The 21,470-nt window shown below is 59.0% G+C and overlaps 1 protein-coding gene across 1 annotated transcript; it reads left to right on the top strand.

The window, feature by feature from the left end:
- Window positions 1-1,214: 1,214 nt before the first annotated feature.
- PSD4 (pleckstrin and Sec7 domain containing 4) lies at window positions 1,215-21,372 on the top strand. The gene is made up of 17 exons (XM_053664626.1): window positions 1,215-1,539; window positions 7,731-8,761; window positions 9,676-9,792; window positions 10,069-10,147; window positions 10,622-11,003; window positions 13,007-13,183; window positions 13,614-13,694; window positions 13,828-13,940; window positions 14,146-14,204; window positions 14,391-14,480; window positions 15,437-15,480; window positions 15,807-15,967; window positions 16,969-17,039; window positions 17,154-17,317; window positions 17,815-17,959; window positions 18,208-18,351; window positions 19,772-21,372. Exons 2-17 carry the CDS (start codon window positions 7,838-7,840, stop codon window positions 20,027-20,029), a joined length of 3,009 nt encoding a protein of 1,002 aa, XP_053520601.1. The 5' UTR covers window positions 1,215-1,539; window positions 7,731-7,837; the 3' UTR covers window positions 20,030-21,372.
- Window positions 21,373-21,470: the final 98 nt, after the last annotated feature.

Below are 21,470 nucleotides of genomic sequence, written 5' to 3' on the forward strand. Positions count from 1 at the left end.
GTCCAGAAGGAGGGCTTGTGTTTTGGCTTAGGTCACTGGGTGTCTGGCTTGCACACCGGGCAAAGCCCAGATACAGAAGGAGGAGCCGCTGGGGGATGGGGACAGCAAAGAACCAGGTTTGTTCCACTGAGTTTGAGGTGCGCCTAACAGTTTCCATCCTAAAAAGAACAGCGGAGGCCCCATCTGACGTGGGGCCTGTGTCCAGGTCGTAGCCACAGCCGACAAACTGTCACTTGCAGTGTTCTCCCACCTCCCACCTTAACCGTGAATCAGGATCGTCGGCCTCCCGCCAGAGAGCCAGCCCCCAGCCTTCGGCCCTGCCGCAGCCTGCTCTTCTTCCTGTTCCCCTCCGTGCCCAGAGGTCCAGGTCCTGTCTGCCCCCACCCCAGGGCCAGGGCTGCGTGGAGCATCGAAGCAATGCCTCGGCGGCAGGAAGAGGCCATGTGGGTCTGGGGGGCGACAAAGGTCCAGGCTCCTGGTGCCTGGAGTGTGGTGGAGAAAGGTCGGGTGGGCCTGTGTCTATGGACGCTCACCCTGGGGGCCTCAGCCGGGGAGGGCTGCGGCCTCCGCCCTGCCCTCCGGACGGTGGGCTGTGCAGCCAGGCCTGAAGGCGATATGAGTGGAGGGGTGTCCTGAGCAGTTAGATTTACGAGGATTGGAGCTGGAGTGGCGCAGGCATCTCAGGATCCTCAGCAGACAAGTTGGTGGTAGTTGGAGCTGGAGAGGCAGGCTGTGCAGAGAAACACACGCCCTACCCGTCTCACACTTGTGGACACCCATGGCCTGTGTTCCACAGAAGTACATCTGGAACTCAGTGTGGGAAATGGACAGTGCGTGGCTCCTGTGGTTAGAGACGGAGCTCCAACCCCAGCTGTGTGACTTCCCAACTGCATAGCCCTGGGCAGTGGCATTGTCACCCTGAACCTGCCTCCCGTGTAATGGGTACAGTGATGCTTCTTAAATAGATGCAAGGAGTGGCTGAGGCACTACTGCGGAGCACTGTGATGACTGGACAGTTGTATAAGGTTACAGGGATCGAAATGTCTATTATTAAAAACAGAAAATTACAGTTGCCCATAGGGTCTCCTCTGCCGCATCGTGCGCCCAGCAGAGAACTGCGAGCTGGGCAGAGATGAGAACCTGGTGACAGAACCACAGGCAGGAAGGGGAGGGGCCTGTTCGCAGTCCGGGGCCTGCACCTTCCCCTTTCTCTCCCCCAGGCCCTGGGGGAAGAAGGGCGTGATTCTCTCTGGACCATTGCTGAGGCGTGGGGGGTGGTGCGGGTAAGGGCCCGTGAGGCACTGGGCCTGGGAGTGGAGGCTCCTGGCCTGTGGGCAGGAAGTGTGAGGTGCGCAGCAGCTGGGGAGCCCTGGGGAGGCCAGGGGAGCAGAGCGGGAGGGGTGAGAGTGTCTGGGGGTGCGGGGAACGGAAGTCGGAAGCGCCAGCCACCACATTCACCACTCACAGGACGGACAGGCTGTGCAGCAGGAACTGCCCCCTGGGGCCAGGCTCACTGGTCCTTTCCTGGGGTCTTTGAAGGTGAGTGAGGTGGGCCTGCTTGGTGTGGGCCTGGGCCGGAGCTGAGAGAGTAGGGCAGGGAGAGTCCTGTGTGCCCTGGGGCAGTGGCTTGAGCAGATGAGCAGAAAGGAAGCCACTGTGAGCCCTGCCGTGCACCTGCTGTGAGCCTGGCCTGGGCTGTACCCAACCTGCCCCCTTCCCTCTCTTCTTCCCCCTCTGCTCTCACCCCTCCCACCTCATCTGGCCCTTTCTCTGCTTTTTGCTGCAGCCCTTGGGGTCTGCAGTAGTGAACGTGGGGGGCCCAGAAAGTTTCTGGGGTGCATGGCGATTGCTGTGGCTGGGTGGTCAGTGGGCGCCCTTAGGGACTAGGGCTCAAGTAAGCCTTGACCCTCGACCTTTAAGAGAAGGAGGCCAGACAGACTGGGTTTAGAGCGGCTGGGGTGGGGGGGTGCGGGGGCGGTGGGGGGGCAGCCTTTGGGTGTGGTCAGACTCCGCTCAGACTCAGCTGTTTGGGGGCTCCCAGAGAGGCCGGTGAGAGGCAGGGGCCTGACCTGCCAGTTTGCCAGGTTAGCTCTCTTTATCCCTGTGGACCTGATGGCAGCGGAAGCCGTGTCACTCTCTGGCCCTGCGAGGCGCTCTGAGGCTTACTGCTGTATCCGTGCCCTGGAGGTGAAGCCGGCCTCCTGGAGGACCACCTCTCACACTGCCCCTGGTTCCAGAACTCCAGGTGCTGCTCCGCCAACAGGCTGGGCGGGCGACCTGTCATCAGCCAGTATTAGTCCCCTCGGGGCTGGGGGCCTTTGTGGGGGGGGTTGAAGGATAGGCCTCAAATGGACCTGTCTCCCAGCCTCTTGGGACATCTACAAATAAGGAACCAGCTCAGGGCTCAGAGCCTGGCTGCTGAGCTGTTTATGGAGTGGGGGGGGGTCCAAGAAGGGGTGCGGAGACAGCCAGGTCTGAGCCCTCCCCGTGCACCCTGCCCCTCCCAGGCAGCAGCTGCTCTGAGACCTGTCCGTGCTCTGCCTCATCCTCTCTGCCCTTTTCATTCTTCCTCCTGCAGTCCTAGCCCTCCCACCACTGGGCCCTCGGCACCCCTGGAGCCTCCCCCCTCCCCCCGCACATTTGCATGCTTGCTCCTGTGTGGGCAGGAAGTGGGGCGGCCCTGCACGGTCTCACGGTGCTCGGTCTCCAGGTTCAGGCCAGGCCTCAGTCCTGCAGCCCCAGAGGACTCCACGCTTGGCTCCCGAGGGACAGCACTTTGTGCCGCTCCTGCCGGGGCTGCGCAGGGACGGCACTGGTCACTTCCTCCATCCCTGGACAGGCCAGGAGCCTTTACTTTTTCCATAGGAAGGGGAAAAATTTCAGAGCAAAAGGAAGGAGCATGTGCTGAGCGGAAGCTTGGAGGGAGAGACATTCACACACAGTCCTGCAGGAGACTCAGTGCGGGCTCGGTGGGGCGGGGGGTGGAGGGGCAGCCGAGCGAGTGAGCCCACTGGGCTGCCTGTGCTCTCGGGGAGGCTGTTTGTTTTTGCTTCTCTGAGTGGACTTTCAAAGTAGCAGAGTTAAATGGGCAGGGCATGGTGTTTCTGAGCGTCAGCCAAGACCCAGGCCCAGCAGGGCGCTCAGACCCATTTCCACTTTATAACAGACCAATGGGGTAGCTTACTGCACCTTATTTCCGTATTTGACAGATGAGGAACCAGGTGGAGTTTGTGACCAAGCCAATGGCTGATCAGCTGCAGTCAGGATTTCAGTGCAGTCTGTGGACCTCGGGCGTGAGGCCTGCAGAATGCCCAGGCTGTCGCCTCCCCCTCGGGGCAGGCTGAGCCCAGCCTCCGGCAGGCAGAGCGCAGGCTGCGTGACCATGCAGGGGAAGAGCAAACCCACTCCCCCAAACCAGGGTCTAGTGCCAACTGGGTTCCCTCCCGTCCCAACATCAAAATGAAACCACCTCGAAGCCCAGAGTGGCGTGGAGCCAGCAGTGGGTGGGGGGCATTGCGTTCTCTTGGCCCCCCGGCTCAGTTTCTGTGTCCTTTACCCCATCAGCTGGGCACCGGTGTAGCCCCTGCAGAGTTCTCCTAAAGAGACCCCTCCAGATGGGAGGCCATGAAATGAATTCAGCCGCCTGTGCTCAGAGGGGGAGGGGGCGCCTGGGGCCACAGCGATGGCCCCAGGAGACAGTCATCTCCACTTTCCACCTCTGTGCCCTTCCCTCACTGTCTCCAGAACTTAAGCATTTTCTTGTATTCCAAACAACCATTCCACTTCTCCCAGAACTTATCTTCAAATGTAAGAAGGAGAGGACAAGGCAGGGAGAGGATGGTGGGGTGGAGAGAGATAACAACTGAGATGATAGATAGATAGATAGATAGATAGATAGATAGATAGATAGATAGATAGATAGATAACAGGTAATAGGTAGATGATAGATATTTCTTAAACCCCCAGTTGCAGGGTCCCTTCCATGAGGGACCACCCGTTTGTGCCCTCCGGAGGGGGCCCTCCCGAGGGCACAAACGAGGACACTGTGGGTTCTCAGTCTCCTCTCTGTCCTGCTGCTCCTGGGAGCCAGGAGCACACGCGAGCGTGTTGGCCGCTGGCCAAGCAGGAGCACCCAGGGGCAGGTCCCGTGGTGCTGGGCTGGGAGGATAGTGTTGGCTCCTGGGCAGCCTGGCCCTCAGGTCATAAGGTCACATGATGCCAACTCTTCTCCCAACTCCTGCTCACCAGGCCTCCAGTGAGTCTGTTGAGAATCTGTCCCTGGAGGCCACCCTGCCGTCCCTCAGCCTTGGTCTCACAAACGCCTCTGGAGTGCCGCCTGAGTCCAGCGGGCCTTGCCCTGGACAGTGAGAACAGATGACTGAGTGACTGCTGGCAGGGATTTGTGAATGCCCTGGGGTTTGGTTGGTGGTGGGAAGACAGTGACATTAAGAAGGCCCCACCCGACGTCCCTGCTGAGCTCCCCACATGCTTCTCAAACTTGGAGCCTCGGCTTCTCCACTAGTGGGAAGAGAAGATGGTACGGCTTGTCCTGCCGGCGGAGTGGCTGAGGGAGTGTGCGGTGGAGCTCGGGCGGTGGTGGGCATGTGCATGGCCCCATGCGGCCCTGGGCCACGCCCGTGGGGCAGGGCTGCCGCATGAGATGCAGGATGCCCACTCGTGTTTGTGTTTCACATAAACAATGAACAACTTTTAAGTACAAGTATGTCCCCAGCACTGGGAATGGGAGGTGGGCATCCTGTATATTTATTTACAGAACATGGCAGCCCAGCCACATGGCTGTGGCCCCCACGTGGAGCCAGGACCCCACCATCAAGCTCTGTAAGCCTGTGTCTCACAGGTGGTCCTGAACTTCTTAGTCGACACCCAACATTACTTTTCCAATCTGAACGGAAGCACAACAAAATACCCCACCCCGAACTGTGTAGGTGGCAGTGAGCACAGTATCAGCAATCGCTGAAGTCATTCGGCCACCCAGCCTGTCTCTAATGGGTCACCCGAGGCAGAACCTGCCTCTGTGGCGCGTGTGTTCTGGGAGAGGGGGACACGAGACTCGGGTGAGTGCTCTGTGAGGGGTGCAGTGCAGTGGGCTGAATTTCACTGGTTCAGAGTCATGACCCCATCGACCTGCGTACTGGGCCCCCGCCAACTGCTGTCAGTCTGTCTGTCGGTCTGTTTCTCTCTTTGTCCTCTCGTGGCGTCCGGCTCCCCTCCTCAGACTCCCCCACCTCTTCCAAGCCCTGCAGACCTCTTGGGCCCCTGCACTGTCCCTTCTCTTTATTCTCGGGGCCTTTCCACTTGGAATCCCGTGAGGAACATCTGGTTTCTTCTGGGGTTGCAAATCCAGTGTCCAGCGTAGAATTACCATTGACCTGTGTGGCTGCTTTGTGTCATATACACATTTATTTATAAGTACCTGTTCGCAAAGATGAACATAAGAAAGTCACAGGACACCCTTTAGATAACCTGCCCACATCTCTGTTCTGTTACTGGCTTTTGAACTTTTCCTGCAGGCGAATTCACTAGCAACAGCAGGGGTGTGGTGGCACAGAAGCAGGCCGGGTCCACAGGAACTCTTAAAGCGGCACACATTCGGGGGGTGGTGGTGAGGGGGATGGAGGAACAAGGACACGCTGGAGAAGGGTCCCAGAGGGGGCAGCTCACACAAATAGGCCTCAAAAGGGAGGGAGGGCCCGGGGGTCTGGGAAAGGTGCTGGGAGTGCCCATGTTCAGGTCCCTGTAAACCAGGTGCTTTTCTCTCTTCCCTTCACCTCTGCCCGCCCCTCCCCTAGTTTAGATGTGTCTCCTTAGAGTTTCCGGTGCTCAGGAGGCTGCAGTGAGGGTGTTCTACCTCCTGCTCCCTCTTAGTCACTCCCCACCAGGTGGTTCCGGGCAGGGAGTCCAGAGGGGCTGCCCAAGTACAGACCATGGGTCCTGAGGCTCACTCCTCCCACCCCCTTGGAAACGGGATCATGGCAGGTCTCTCAGCGGGAGAGGACTAAGAGCAGAAAACAGACCACAACTTGGGGAGCAGGGAGCCAGGGCTAGGGGGCAGCCCATGGACTGCCCAGCCAGTAGCTCGGGAGAGGGGTGCGGGGTAGGGAGAAAGGCCTGGAATGACCACTGAAGGCTGAGCGAAGAGATCGGGAGACCCCCCGGAGACAAGGGAAAGGCAAAAACAGTTTCAGTGAGTTTGAATCAGAGCATCAAATACACAAATGAGAATGAGAAATGGGGGGTCACAGTTTGCTGGGGGCAGGGATTGACTGAGAACCCAGCAATAAATGGGCCTTAAGGCTGGGTGAGGGCCTTTCCTGGGGCTCAATGACCTATTCCTGCTAAAAGTGAGGGGTGCGGGGTTGGGTCTGAGGGAGAGGTGGAAACCCAGAAATGAACTGTGTTTTGCATAGTGGTTGGGTTTTGAGGGAGGACAGTTTCAAGAGGAATAAGAAGCTGCAGTTCTTGGTGGTCCTGTTTCATCTCCCGCAGGCCCCCTCTTGCAAGAGGCACAGCCCAGGCTGTGGCCGCCCGGGGCCTTCAGCAACAGGGCTCGTCTGGCCTTGGTTTCCTGCTCCTGGGCTCCCATTTACCGAGTGTGTAAGGTGGGACATCGGGGGGGTGAGTCACACACAGTCGCAGGTGGTCAGCATGTATCTGAGTGTATGTATACGCTTGTTCTACCAAATATTTCATACAGATGACTGGCACACACAATCTTCAAGATAGAAATATATGAGTTAGGGGTTTGAGGCCAAGGGAAAATAAGAGAAGATGAGATGAGGCGAGGGGTGCATTCCAGACTGGAGCAGCATGTCCTACGGGCCTGTCTGCTTAATCTCACAGTTCCTGAGAGCCGGTACAAGGCGGAGATAGTCCAGTTACGAGTTGCACAGTGGCCAGGAGAGCAAAACTGATCAGTTGTTCTGAAGAAGCAGCCCTCCCCCGCACCGTCCTGCAAGATAGGCCGCAGAAGATAAGGCCCTGCCCCGAGCTCTAGTGCTGGTGCGGCTGCTGGGGCAGATGCACAGGGCAGCGCTGAGCAGGTGCGGTGCAGCCTGGGCCACGTGTCCCCAGCCTCCCCTCCTCTGCAGGAAGCATCCACTCTGCAGGAGACCAGGCCCAGCTTAGAGCTTAGTGGGTGCCTGGACCTGCGTCCACCTGGCCGAGCTGCACAGCTGTAAGTGCGGACCAGCTGGCCTGTCTTGCAAAGGATGCAGTCCCTGAAGATATGAGCCTCGGGGAGTGGGCAAAAGGCAGGTTGTGGTGCACCTTCTTAGGTGCCTGCTTCTTCCATGAGAGATTCTGTCTCATCCTTTTTGACTCTAGTCTATGTCTCTGGCTGCCACCTGCTTTGGTTTACATGTTGTTTTTGGCTTGCCCCTGATTTCACACTATTCTGAGGCATTTCCACCTTCTGCTGCCAACCCCCTGTCCATTCTCCAGTCTAGATCCCCGAGAGGGTCTGGTTTGGTGAGTCCGTCTTTTTTCAGCGAAGCCACTTCGGCCCACAGATGGGTGTGTTTTGAGCAGGCTGGCCGAGACGGCAGGGTCCGGGGGGCATGGGTACATGGTGCACTTCTGCAGCACAACGCTGTGCAGGGCGCTGTGCCTCAGCCGGGCCCAGGGACGTGCCAGGGACTCCCACACTGCCGACTCACGGGACAGGAGCTGGAAGCCCTTTGCTGACCTGCATTTGCTTTGGGCACTTCCAGGGCCGAGTGGATTCCCGATGCCCCTGTGGCCGGTGCTCCCCCAATCCACAAAATGAGACGGTGAAGGTGGACACTTCTGGGGGCTCCTGCACGCTTGCTCTCTGTGGATGATGGGTGACGAAAGACTCTGTGAACACCCCAATCCTGTGGAAGTTCTCAACGTCTATTTGGGAGACAATCTGCAGCCCCGCCAAGGAGTGCACCCGAGGGAAACACGCAGCCATCTGGACCCGCCCAACCCTTTCCCGGAACAGACCTGGGCATCCAGTCAGAAAGAGCATCTAACTCTTTCTGGTTCCACGAGGCAAGATGCTCCTCCCGGGGGCTGCAGCGCAGAGCCTGAGGGCCAGGGGAGCAAGTCTCCCCAGGAGGGCCCACGGCAGAGCCAGAGTTCATCGACCCAAGTGGTGTTCTGGGCGGGTATCCTGCAGGCCCAGATGTGTGTCCTGGACCTGGAGGAGGAGCTCGAGAAGACTGAGGAGCTCAGGGCAGGGCTGAGGTCCTGCATCCCCAGGGCCCCTGTGGACTGCCCCCCTTTCTCCTCCAACCCGGCCAGCCCCCTGGACTCAGGCCTCCAGCCCAGGCCACCCAAGGAGGCGGCCTCTGGGGAATGCGGCAGCAGAGCTGAGGGAGCGGACCTGGCCTTGGGAAGCCCCGGGGAGGAGACTCCAGGCTCCTCCCCGGAGTGGGGCGCTGAGGAGGAGAGCGCTTTCTGTGACAACCCCCTCTTCCTGGGGAGCCCTTGCTCAGACACCGATGCTCCCAGAGAGCACTTTCCCTGGCGGTTCCCGGCCTCCTGCTCTGATGCGAAGCCTGAGAGCCCGCAGACGCTGGAGCCTCCTCGGCTGGGAGGCAGCGAGCCAGGGGGACTGGGAGATGAGCCAGACTCAGGGGATCACATGGCTAATTCCAGCGGGCACAGCACCCCTCCGTTCCCCGTGCCCACCTACACACCGCACTCCTCCTTCCGGGCAGCACTGGACACCACCCACCAGGCTCCGGCAGCTCCACCTGGACTGGGCGAGGGTGAGGTAAGCTGGGCCCCGGGAACTGAACCGACCCAGAGCTGTGCGTGGGGACACAGGAGCACAGGCCTTACTCTGCCGTCACGGGGCCCAGAACACTCTTCAGATGCCAGGTCCTTTCGGAACCTGGGGTAACATAACTGACATAACAGGAAGGCAGGGTCAGTGGGGCCTTCAGAATGACAGGAAACGTTACCGGTGCCACAGTGTCAGGTGACGTCGCCTCCAGTGTCTCCAGCCCCCAGCTCTGAGGGTGGCACTGGCAGCTCCTCCAGGCGGGGGCCCTTCTCAGACTCGGCCCCTCCCACCTCCAGCACATCGCTCACTGTAGCTTCAGGGGTCAGCTGCCGAGGGGACCTCTGCGCCTGGCAGGAGAGTTCTGTTAGAGTCCTGTCCTCTCTTTTCTCAGAGATTTCAGCATTTCGTTACTTTCAGCTCACCCTCTTTCAGTCCTCCTCCCTGCCCAGTGTCAGTAGATCAAGCTCATGTGACAATGGCAGAGGTCCTTGAGAGCAGCTAAGACAAGTCATGCGGACAAGTGTGTGGGACCACAGGGAGCACAGTTTTCCCGGGGAGGCCTCTGCTGAAGAGATAAGGAAAGTCCAGGTGGCAGAGCAGGGCTGTGACTCTCTGACCTCCCGGTCCCAGGGAGCGGGGACCTGTTACCAGGAGAGCGGAGGTGCTGCGGAGTGTTGCCCCTCCCCCACAGGCTGGGGTCCCAGTGCGGGCCGGCCTTCTGGTGGGGCCTTGGGGGCATCAGAGGAAAGATGGAGAGACCTGTCCTCATCCTCCTCAGAGCTTGCAGGGCTGGTGCTTGGGCGGTGGGGGTGGGGGGGGGGCGGGGGCCAGGACCTGGGGCCTGGAGGCCTCGGGAACTGTTTCCCGAGTCAAACCGTTCTCCTCTCCTTTCCTCCTCTAAGACTTCTCTGGCGGGCAGTTTCCATCCTGCAGCATCCTGTGTGGACAGAGCACTGACCTGGGAAACACGATATATCAGATCTGGCCCTGGCCCTGCTGCCCATCCTGTGCAGCCTTCGGCAAGTAACTCCCCCTCTCTGTGCCTCACCTTCTCCATCTGCAAAGGTGGAGTGTGAACCCAGTGGTTTCAGGGCTCAGTACCAGCACCCCTAGGATGCAGGTCTTCTCCCATCCGGGGTTCCTCCGCTGCATTCGGGGCCTAGGCTGGGTGGGAAAGCAGCAGGGAGGGTGGGCCCTGAAACTCAGTCATTCTCCCCGACCTCGCTCCCTGCCGGGACTCCCCCTCCACCTCTCAGGACCTCCAGGGCTCACCACTGCCCTGTGCCTCTCAACAGGCCCTGCCCGGTCCTGAGGGCTGGCAGACTGAACAGGGTCCTCCCTGGCCCTGGGTGCCCCTTATCTCCCAGGACAGAGGTGAGACCCAGTGTGGGGTCTGGGACATTGGGTGGCGGGAGACTTTGGATCCGGAGTGGGACAAAGGTCACTCTTGGCTCCATGGCTGTCATGAAGGGTCCTATTGTACCATGTTGGAGCCAGACAGACTGGGGGCTAAATCCTGCCGCTGCCTCTGTGACATGGTCAGGACCGTGGGTTTCAAATACTCATCTCATAGAATACGTGACGAAATGCACGAGAGACGCAGCGTTTTTGATGCCTGAATCTTAGTGGTTAATCCCTCCTGAGCCCTGGGGCTGGGTTTGTGGGAGCCCCATGCCCTCTGCCTCTGCACGTGGGAGGTCACTGCCCGCGGGAGGGATGGGACGTGCCGCACAGCCGTAGGGAGAGGGCCTGGGGAGGAGGCGGCAGCTGTCCTGGCGCTGCCAGGCCCCCCGGCCCTCAGTCTGCCGCTCTGCTCGCCCCTGCCAGTTCACTCCTGCTCTTTCTCAGACGATAGAGATGCTGAGTGTTCCCAGGAGCCTGCTCCCTGCACCCCAGCCTCTGGCCCCTGGTGGGGCCCAGACGCTGCACCGGAGCCCAGCCGCCCTGAGTCTGAGGACAGAGACCCCGGCTCCAGGCCTGGCCCTATGTCCTCCCAGGAGGGCAGACCTCAGCCCCAGAGCAGCCACCCCAGTAGCATCTTCCCCACGTGGACCCTGGAGACTTCCTGCCCTTCACTCCTGGAGACAGACAGGGCACAGCCTGGTTCCTTGGAGAGAGAGGAGGCCAGAGAAGCCCCAGCCCCAGGGGAGGAAGTGAAGAGTGAGGGCCCTGCTGGCACCACAGACGCCAGAGCTGTCCAGCCCACTGTTCACCTGACGCCTTCAGGAGGGTAAGTGCGGGCCTGGCGGGCCAGAGGGCCCTGGTCTGGGAGCGGGAGGAGTGCATCCCGGGATTTAACACACTAATGCCAGCTAAGCCAGGGCTATGTGCCCAGGCACCAGCGGGGCTTTGAGGAGGGTTTGAATGCACCGGAAACCAAAGAGCAGAGAGTCACCCACATGGGGAGGATTTCAGTGTGTCGATCAGCGCCCCAGAAGACCTGCTCAAAGCTAGACAGCAGGAGTGGCAGGGTGGTGTCCAGGAAACCTGACCAGGGTCAAGTGCCCGGAGAGATGGGAGTCGTGCTAGGTAGGTTTGGGGTGCGGGAGGTCAGAGCACGTGATGTGGTTTTCACAGGCTTCAAATTTGAGGAGGCGTCTGGGAGAAACTGGTCTGAGAGGCTGGGCCCGGGAGGCTGGTTCTGCTCTCAGGGAAAGCCAGAGCAGCCAGGCGAGGTTCGAGTGGGACCGAGGGAATGGTCTGGGCCTGGAGCAGGGTGGAGCATCCCCAGAACTATGTCCAGAGGTGTGAACAGGCCAGGCGGGAAGCCAGCCTAGTTCTGCCCCTCTGGCTGGTGCGTGAAGACATCAGCCCCTGGGGTCTCCACTCAGGAAAGGGCTCTGTTCTCCAGAGAGCTAGTGAGGGGTCCTGTTGATGAGACCAGCGATGGTGCAGATCATGGACCTGAAGTTGTATTGACAGCAGGGTCAACCCCACTCCCAAATCTGTGTCCCCGGGTGACAGCTACGGAGCCCATCAGTCAGTATCAGGGTCAAACAGCCAACCCCTCATGCATCTGGAAGATTCTGCTGCCCCTGGAGGTGCTCAGAGGCTGGGCGATCTGAGGGGCCTCTCAGCAGCTAAGGGAGAGGGCACTGTGCCGAATCTAAGGTCACCTCAGCCCAGAATGAGATTCACTGAAATGGAAGCCACACTTTCATAGTGAATGATGAAAGGTTTCATTGGGGCTTTTCATGACAAGCAATAATAAGTATCCCATAAATAAGTTTATATATATAACCTTATATTTAATACAATATAAGAGGTTTAATTCTCCCGGCACAAGCTTGCTGGCCCAATAGATGTCTTTCATTCACACCTGACTTTCACAGTGGGATCAGAGAGGTTTATTTATTTTTTTATTGCATTAACAGCTCTACTAAGATACAATTCGATCATTCACAGTATCCGGTCCCATGACCGTTTCTATTTGGAAAGTGCCTCTGTCTAGGGACCATTTTAGGAATGACACCTACTCAAGGGCACTTGTAAAGAATTCTCGGGCTTCGTCCGCTGACTCTCCAAACAGTCCCCTTTAGATGGGACGGGCGTGTCCTTTTCCTTTCCTGCTCCTCAGCTGCCCACTGACCCAACTGTCCCGTCCCCTCTTCTTGTGGTTCCCGCCACTGACTTCATGAAATCCTAGGGCTGTTGTTTTCTTTAATGAAGATTTGTAATTTCATTTTTTGGTTGGTTTCCACTGTGTCCGACCTGCCCTGTGGGGCACGTGTGAGCCTCCGGACGCCATGAGAAGATAACAAACAGCGAAGATGCTGACCCGGTCAGGCCAGCGGGGGTAGTTTATCAGGACATTTTCACCGAAGGAGGAGTGCCGCTGCCCTGCGCAGTCCCTCACTGTGGGAACCTGGATAACCAGCATTCGCATAGGGAAGGTTCCCTGCTCCAGGCTGTGACTGGAGAGCCGGGGAGAGGTGGGAGGTGGTGACTCCTGTGGTTCTGAGAGCCACTCTGAGGCTGTGGGGGCTGCTGGCCTGCACTCACTCACAGCAGGTCACCGTCCACCTCCCACAGTAAAGCACTCATTATCACAGTGCCAGGGAGGGACAAAACCACCTGACTCCCCGGCCTTCGCCATTCCTGAAGTCAGTCTAGCTGCCTATTCTTGACTCATCCTCGCACCTTTTTCGGTTCTGGGGCATCTAGCTGTGAAGCTGGAGCTGGAGCAGGCTCTCTGAGGGCCCCTCCGGAGTCTGAGCACATGGACTTTTCTAGGCTTCCTGAGGACCCCATGCCCCAGGAGAAGTCCCCAGAGGAGGGCCAGGGGCCGCAGGCTGCAGACAAGCTGGCTAATGGCGTCAGGACGGAGAAGCTGGCCTGGGACCTGGCCTCCCGCCTGTACCGCCTGGAGGGCTTCCGGAAGTCCGAAGTGGCTGTGCACCTGCGGAAGAAGTAAGGGGCTCTGAGCCAGGAGGCTCCAGGGTCCCTGCGACCCTGCACCCTGCTGCTGACCTCTGACCCCATTGTTCCCCATTGTGACCCCTCCCCATCCTCTCTCCACACCTGCCTCTTTGTCACACTGGTGTCATTGCCTCTCCACACCTTTGACCTAGTTTAGAGCCACTGGACCGGCCCTTTGCCTCCCTGCCCTGACTGCACGGTCCCTCCCACCCAGCCTGAGGTCAGGTGCCGGTACAGACCAGACCCTGGCTGCCCCTTGCCCTCTCTGGACCCCAGGTTCAGCTGGCTGGGCCTCTGCCTTGCTTGGGACCCCCAGCCCTGCTTCTCAGGTCCCAGGATGTGTGCAGGCCCTGGGCTCCCTCTGTGCCTACGGCCCTGCCCAGACCCCCAGCCCAGACTTTATCTCCACTTCCCTCCACAGCGACGACTTCAGCAGGGCTGTGGCTCAGGACTACCTGTCCTTCTTCCAGTTTGGTGGCCAGAGCCTGGACCGCGCCCTCCGGTAATGCCTTGGGCTCATTCTGGGGAGGAGGGATGGCGGGGGCTGGGATCAGGCCGAGCCCTGGGGCCTGCGGGCCGCCCTGCCTGGGCGCCGTCCTGCCTGGGCGCCGTCCTGACGCTGGCCCTCCTCCCAGGGGCTTCCTCCAGGCCCTGGTGCTCAGCGGGGAGACCCAGGAGCGGGAGCGAGTCCTCTACCAGTTCTCCAGACGCTTCCATCAGTGCAACCCTGGGCTCTTCTCCTCAGTGGGTAGGAGGGCAGGGGTCTCTGGGGTATGGGGGAGAGTGTTATGGCATGTCCCCGGGCCCACTTGGGAGTTCCCTGGGTGATAGCTGGGGGGAGTGGGAGGAGCTGTGGAGAAACAAGCATTTGGGGGTCACCCGCCCAGTGTGGGCAGAGGAAAAGCAGAGTTCAGTTTTAGCGCTTTCTCTCCACTCACCCCTCTCTGAGGCAGATTCCATACACACCTTGACCTGTGCTATCATGCTCCTGAACACGGACCTGCACGGACAGGTGAGCGTCTGGGGAGTGCACCTGTGGGACGCAAGGCAGGGTGTAGAAGAGGGCAGTTGGGACCAGAGGTCTGGGACGCAGCCAGGAAAGGCCCTGAGCAAGTGGAGAAGGGTCCAGAGTGGCTGGCTGGGCGTTCTCCTTTTGCGGGGGAGATGCCAGGTGTCCCTCCTCTCTCCATGGCCACAGAACATTGGGAAGAGCATGAGCTGCCAGGAGTTCATTACCAACCTGAACGGCCTGCAAGACGGTGGAAACTTCCCCAAGGAGCTGCTGAAGGTGCGGTACAAGGGGCTGCTCAGGACGGTTCCCTGCTTGGGGCCTGGGCCTGGCTCCTGGTTCCCTCGGGCCTGGCTCTGCCCACACACCCTCCAGAGGACAGGGCCGAAAGGGACTGAAGGGTCATCGTGGGATTTGTTAGCCTATGCAAATTCCCAGCCCCCAGCCCGGACCTACTGAACCACTGGGGCCCCCGAACCGCTGGGGGCCCCAAAATGGTCATCAAGCTTACAGGTGATTCCTAGGCCTGGGAAATCTGAGAAGTACTGGGTTTTGGTTCAGCAAGTGAACAAAGGCAAAACATCAAGAAGAAAAAGTCTAGAGCCAGGAGAGTGGTGCTCCGGGCTTTGAATTCTTGTTTTGGACAACCTGACCCCCAGCCAGCTCGGGTCCCCCCCCAAGGTAGAACCACTTACAGTGTCGTCATCATGATGACAGGAAGGGTGTCAGGTGCTCAGCGCAGCACCGGGCACACAGTGCACTTTTCATCAGCAACGACAGCATTCGTTCCTTTGTCCAGTCAGTGAACTTTCATTGAGCACTTACTATGTGCCAGGCACCTGTAGCTGTGCCCAGGGCTACACAAAGCTGATGGGCGGTGTCTGCATGAGTGCTCTTCATGGCATTTCAAAGTTCGGCACCTCACTTACTCATTCACCACAGTTCTTGGCCCCATCGGTCAGCCAGTCCTGCTCTGCCAGCTCCCTCTGGGCAGGACGGTATGTGGATGATTCATTTCCCACGGAGAGAACAAGTTTGGGCCTCAGTGAGCTCAGGCAGGGACTGGGACAGCTGTGGTCACCTTGACTCAGTTTCTGGTGGTTGCATGTGTGTGCGTGCTAGAAGCGTGGATGAGCTCCTTCCCATTCAAGGAATGCCCCCACCTGACCTCCGCCAGGTGGGGTTTGAGCCTTGCAGCCCGAGGCTACCCTGCCACCTGTGTGCCTCTGTTTCAGGCCCTGTACTGGTCTATCCGAAGTGAGAAGCTTGAGTGGGCCCTGTAAGTGAAAGCGCCTTCCCCTCCCCGCACCCCTGCCTTACCTCTGGGCCTGTCCTTTCTCCACCCCTGGCCCACCTGAAAGAGGGACAAGTTCAGAGCCCAGGGCCAGCCTGAGATGGTGGACGCACCCAGATAATACTTGGAGGAGCCAGAGGCAGGGGACTTGAGGATGACAGGAACTAGTGGGTTGGCCTCGAAGGATTTCCTTTGGGGTATCCTGAGGTGTGGAGCCCCCATGAGAGAGAAAGGGTAGGGGTGCTGAGGCACTGGGTGCTTCCTGGTGGCCTCTGCCCAGAGAGCACCTCCGCTTGATTCTCTCTGTTCAGGGATGAGGAAGACACAGCCAGACCTGACAAGGCCCGGCCGTCGCCCACAGTTGGCAAGATGAACAACCCCTTCCTCCAGCTGCTCCAGGACCCCACGGTGCCCACCTACAAGCAGGGCATCCTGGCTCGAAAGATGCATCACGATGTGGACGGCAAGAAGAGTGGGTGTCTGCCACTGCTGTGCGGGCCTGTCTGTGTGGGGGTGCCGAGCAGCTCTGCTCGGGGACACGTGCCGACGTGTGCACAGGTTGAGGACAGGCAGTCCACGTTCCTTTCTGGACAGTGACTGGTGCAGGTGCTGTGTAAGACACAGAAGGGACCGAACACTCCTGCCCCAGAGCCCCTGTGCTAAGGCAGACATCAGACAGGCCTGTCGGTGTCGGAGAGGTGCAGGGAGGGCTGGATGCAGTACGGGGTGTGGCGGAGAGCGAGGTCTGGAGTTTTGTTTTGTGGGTGGGGTGTGGGAGGCAGCAGGGGTACGGCTCCTAGAAAATGATAACGTCCGAGCTGAACCCTGGAGGGTCTGGGTATTTGAAGTTGGGCAGACAGTGCCCTTCCCCCGAGAAAGAAGCTGGCATAGTTTGTTCCAAACATGGGGTGTGTGGAAGAGACTGGTGGGAGATACATTTGGGCAAAATTGTCCGGTTCTGCACCTGGGCAGTTTTGCAGGTGGTTGGAGCTTTTGAGCGGGGCAGCAACGTAACCAGAGCGGGAACCTCAGGTCAGATGGGCACCAGCCAGGGAACTAGCACTCCACACGCCCTGTGCAAGGCCGGGGGACTGCAGGGGAGCAGGCCCCCTCCTGCCCAAGGGCTTGAACCCTGTGCCTGTCTGGAAGGGTTCCTGAAGTCAAGATCACCTTGCAGGGACCAGAAAGATGTCTGGGTTAAGGCTGTGCTTGTGGGTGGGTGTGTCAGGAGAGGTGATGTTCTGTCCGAATGTCAAATTTGTTGTTTGTCAATGGTTTGATCTGTTTTGGTTTCTATGTATGACTGCCTGTGTGTGACATGGGTATGTGCCTGTTTGTGACTGTGTGGTTTGTGTGTGTATGCACCTGCGGTTGGGGGAGGGACTGGAGCTGGTGTGAGGGGTGAGGAGAGGGGGCCTGGGTGTGTCTGGGCGCCGTGCCCCCACCCACCTGTGTGTTCTGCTCCCGGAACAGCACCATGGGGCAAGCGCGGCTGGAAGATGTTCCACACTTTGCTTCGAGGGATGGTCCTCTACTTCCTGAAGGTAGGAAGGGTTTCCACACTCTGATGGGCAGACAGGGTTGGAAGGGCCCAGAATGATTGCAATGGTGGGCAGCTTATGAAGCCCTCTTTTCTGAGTCTCTGTGCCCTGTGGCAGGAAGAGGACCGTGGCCTCGAGGGGGAGAATTTGATGGGGCAGATGGTAGACGAGCCTGTGGGGGTGCACCACTCGCTGGCCACGCCGGCCACCCACTACACCAAGAAGCCATACGTCTTCCAGCTGCGGACTGCTGACTGGCGCCTCTACCTCTTCCAGGCACCGTGAGTCTGGGGTGGATGATGAGCAGCAGCGCCCCAGGTCCCTGTCCCCTGAGCCTGGCCCACTCTGGTGCCTGCTGGCCCAGCCCTGGTGGGAGCTGCCACCTTGATCAGCCAACCTTAGCACAGTTGGAAGGGGTCTAGGGCTCCTGCTTCCCTGCCCTGTGCCCATGGCCCACATTGCCAATGTACTTGTGCATGTGTTCATTGTAAGTCCAGAGCCACCTCCTGGTTCTGAACAGAGGATTTCAGGAAGTCACTAACATGGTATTTTTGGCATTTGATGTAAAATCTATTGCCTTCCTGGATTTTCCTCTTTGATGAATGAGAAACCGCGGCAAGAGGTCAACCGTTCTGCTAGCTGCAGGGCTTCTGGCTTTGTGAGGCTCTGAGTCCTGCCTGCGCTGCACGACTGCTGTGATCACACGGGAGGTGAGAGGATGACGGGAGGTGAGAGGATGACAGGCCGCAGGACCCATGCTTGGCCTTTCTGTCCTCAGCACCGCCAAGGAGATGAGCTCCTGGATCGCGCGCATTAACCTGGCCGCTGCGGTGCACTCTGCACCGCCCTTCCCCGCAGCCGTGGGCTCCCAGCGCCGGTTTGTGAGGCCCATTCTGCCCGTGGCTCCGGCCCAGAGCTCCCTGGTACGTCCACAAGAGGGATTAGGACAGTGAGGGAAGGGGGTATAGGGACAGGAGGACTAGATCAGAGATGATGGGGGTGCGGGGCTACGCACTAGTCCTGGGAAGTGGGAGGGGCTGCTGAACACCTGGAGCCAGGGAGGGGATGAAGCTGCAGGTCTAGTTCTGGGAACGGAATGGGCGGGGTGAGCTGTGCACCAGGAAGAAGGGGGGAATTCAGGATTGCTTCCCCCGCTGGCTCCTACTACAAGGAGGAGCAGCATCGATCCCACGAGAACTGCCTGGACGCCGCCTCGGACGATCTGCTAGATTTGCAAAGGAAATTACCTGAGCGGCGGGGTCGCAGCCGGGAGCTGGAGGAATACCGCCTGCGGAAGGAGTACCTGGAGCACGAGGTGAGACTTCGGCTCACGCCCTCCCCCTCGTGGTCGCATCCGGAACTGCAGCCTCCGCTCCCCTGTCTCTCAGGGCCCGCGAAGTGCTGCTGGGCAATGTCTGCCTATAGGTGCTTGAAGGGGGTGTGTGTCCTCGTGTTCTGGGACCACAAACCAGCCGCTTGTCTGAAACACTGTTAGGGAACATTATTTGTATAACTTTTTCTCCTAAGAGTGTATTTGACCTTTCCTAAGTTGAAGGAAAAATGTGCATTGGATTAATTATTTCTCTTAATAGCTACCTGATTGTAGGCTGTATTTGTGGAGCTTGCATTACTTGCATAGATTATCTTCTTAAATTACTAAAAAGTCTGCCATAGGGACTGTGGTCCTCATTTTATAGTTGCCGGAACTGAGGCATGGAAAGATCAAATACCCTGTCAAAACCCAGTAAATTTATATGCAACTCTAGTCATTTATGGTATTGACTAAGGAATGACCCTTATTAGTTCTATGACCAATTCTAAATGTTTTAGCCCCCAACCTCCTACCCAATTTCTGCTTTGGCCTGACGTCGGTGCACATTCTCGGACCTCAGAAGCAAGGACAGGCAAGGGGCCCTGTGACAACGGAGGGGTCAGAGGTGATCCAAAGGCAGAATCCAGAGAAGCTAGCATCAGTGTCTCCTGCTGGCTGTACCACCGGGCCCCTCTGCTGCCTTCTCCCAGCCTGGCCATCCCTCTGGCTTGTTGCATCCATGGCTGTGAGCACATCACCTCCCAGAGCCCCCAGGGGTAGTTCTCTGACAGGACCTAGGTCTGCCTGCAGAATTCCAGCCCCTCCTCACCACTGACCAGCAGGACCTTTAGCAGCCAAGGCCTCCTTTTCTTCTTTATAAGCAGGGTCCATGGTGTGTGCCCCACCCAACCTCCCAGGCTGGGATGATGACCTCATGGAATGGAGGGTGGGAGAGCACTGAGCAAACTGGGAGCCATATCTGGAGGTTCCAGTTACAGAGGCCTTAGGAGACTTGAGCAGATGAGAGCCATTGGCATCACGCTCTACAAATGCCAATGTTAAAATGCTGTTCAGACTCAACAAGGGTTCAGTGCAGATGTGGGCTGTTCACGTGCAGTGCTGTGCAGATCTCAGGCCTGCCTGGTGGGTCACAGATCTTTCAGCGTCTGGGAGATGTCAGTTACAGCACCACACGGTATTGGCTGTTAGTAAAGGCTTGGCTCATCGGTGTTACTATAATACTATGCAGATAACACTGGTTGCAGGTACAACGCAGATGCTAGCTGTCAATCCAGTCCTCTTTCTGCAGAAGTTTGTGTTACCATAGCATTATACACATGTGAACTGTCTGCCCCTCATGGCTCCAGCCTCTGACCCACCTGGAGCCAGGTGGTGCTAAGGTGGGGGTACCTGTGTGTTGCAGAAAACCCGCTATGAGATGTACATGCAGCTGCTGGTGACCCGTCTGCACTGCCCCTCAGATGACCTGGACCTGTGGGAGGAGCAGTTGGGGAAAGAGGCTGGAGATGCCCAGGAGCCCAAGCCCAGCCTGAAGAAGTCCCACTCAAGCCCCTCTCTGCACCAGGATGAGGCCCCCACCACGGCCAAGGTGAAGCGCAACATCTCAGAGCGAAGAACCTACCGGAAGATTATCCCCAAGCGGAACCGCCATCAGCTGTGAAGCAGCGTCACCTCGCAGACTTTGGCCCCTGCTCTGAGGTGGACCTGGGGTGGAACCCTCTGGGGAGCCCCTGTCAGTGGCCCCATGGCCAGGGTGAGGCCCCTCCTTCCCTGCTGGAGGGCAGCCCATCTGCCTCTCTGAGCTTTGCCAGGACTGCTCCACCTGCCCCACTGTGGAGCTGTCCCAGTCTCTGGCCCTCCTGAAGGAGGAGGGAAGCCAAAGATTTGGCTCCACCCTTAGAGTTTGTCCCACATCACTCTCCACTCCTCCAAAATCCGGAGTGGCTGTTTCCTGAGCCTGGGAGCATCTCAGCACTTGTTTGAGAAGCAGAGAATGATGGGCCCTGAGCTTCCTAGAAAGTCCAGGGCAGCGGAGGCCTCTGGGCAGTTATGTCCTGGGGGTGGTCTTGCTCTGGGAATCAGGTGACCTACTGAAAGAGGCCCTGGAAGACCCCAGCCAGTCTCCTTGGGCCCTGAGGCAGCAGGGTCACTCCGGCCCTGCCCTGGGAGGGGACAGCGTTTAAGCAGGCAGGCAGGCCTCAGGGCCCAAGGTGGCTGACTGACCCTGGGGCTGTGCCTTTGTCTCCCATTCCCTACAGTGGGCCCCGCACCAGAGCAACTGAGAGCGTCCCACCTCCCATGTCCAATTGCCAGTCACAGAACTGGGCCGATGGCCCAAAAGTGGTGGGGGCTCTAGGGGAATCCTGGACGAGGGGCCATTGTGTCCCCAAGGCCAGGAAAGAGGTTCAGCTCCCTGGGGAGGCTGAGCATAAGAGGTGGTGACCCACCCCCGGGGGCTGTCTTGGAAGGAGATGCAGCTGAGGAGAGTGTGAGGACCAGACCCCCTCCCACACACCTCATCCCTTAAAGCTTCTTTCCCCAGGGCCGCCAGGCCCCCCCCCGCACCCCTGCCCTCCCTGAGAAGTCCCCTCGAGCTGCCCTCTGGCTGCTCCCAGCTGAGCCTGTTCTCAGGGGCAGGGGACAGGTGGGGGTTCCGGACACTCAGGGACCTGAGGCCGTGCCTGTGGGAAGGAGGCTGGGCTGGAGGAACAGCCACCATTGTCTCTGTTCAGCCAAGTGTGCCCGCAGGCTGCCGCCAAGAGCGGCCTCCCTGATGCCTGCCTGCCGCCCGCTGGCTGGCGCGCTGCCTCTCCAGCCTCCCTGCTGGGCCTCCTCCTCCCCTCCATGTCCATGCTTGTGACCAGCCCTGGGGCCTGCAACTCCCCCAAGTGGGGCTGGCCCTTGGGGGTCAGAGGCGTCTGACCAGGGCCTGGGGCTGAGCCATACACCCAATGGGTGTGCAATAAATACAGGTCAGTGAAGAAAGTTGTGCACAAGTGTGTGAGGGCAGGAGGGCTGGGCATCTGGGGCCACCTGGAGTTTGCCAGGCAGGACCCCCTCTACCCTGCGGACACGTGAATGTCAGCGAGTGTGTATGTGTG

This window comes from Artibeus jamaicensis, unplaced genomic scaffold, assembly GCF_021234435.1.
Source record: "Artibeus jamaicensis isolate MK-2021 breed Jamaican fruit bat unplaced genomic scaffold, CSHL_Jam_final contig_384, whole genome shotgun sequence".
In the NCBI taxonomy this organism is placed as follows: domain Eukaryota; kingdom Metazoa; phylum Chordata; class Mammalia; order Chiroptera; family Phyllostomidae; genus Artibeus; species Artibeus jamaicensis.

Excerpts from the sequence above, each read along its gene's own strand:
- PSD4 (XM_053664626.1), top strand. The coding sequence starts at position 7,838 with ATGATGGGTGACGAAAGACTCTGTGAACACCCCAATCCTGTGGAAGTT. Across the intron at positions 11,004-13,006 it reads CACCTGACGCCTTCAGGAGG|GCTTCCTGAGGACCCCATGC; the intron begins GTAAGTGCGGGC and ends GGACTTTTCTAG. Across the intron at positions 17,318-17,814 it reads CTCTACCTCTTCCAGGCACC|CACCGCCAAGGAGATGAGCT; the intron begins GTGAGTCTGGGG and ends TTCTGTCCTCAG.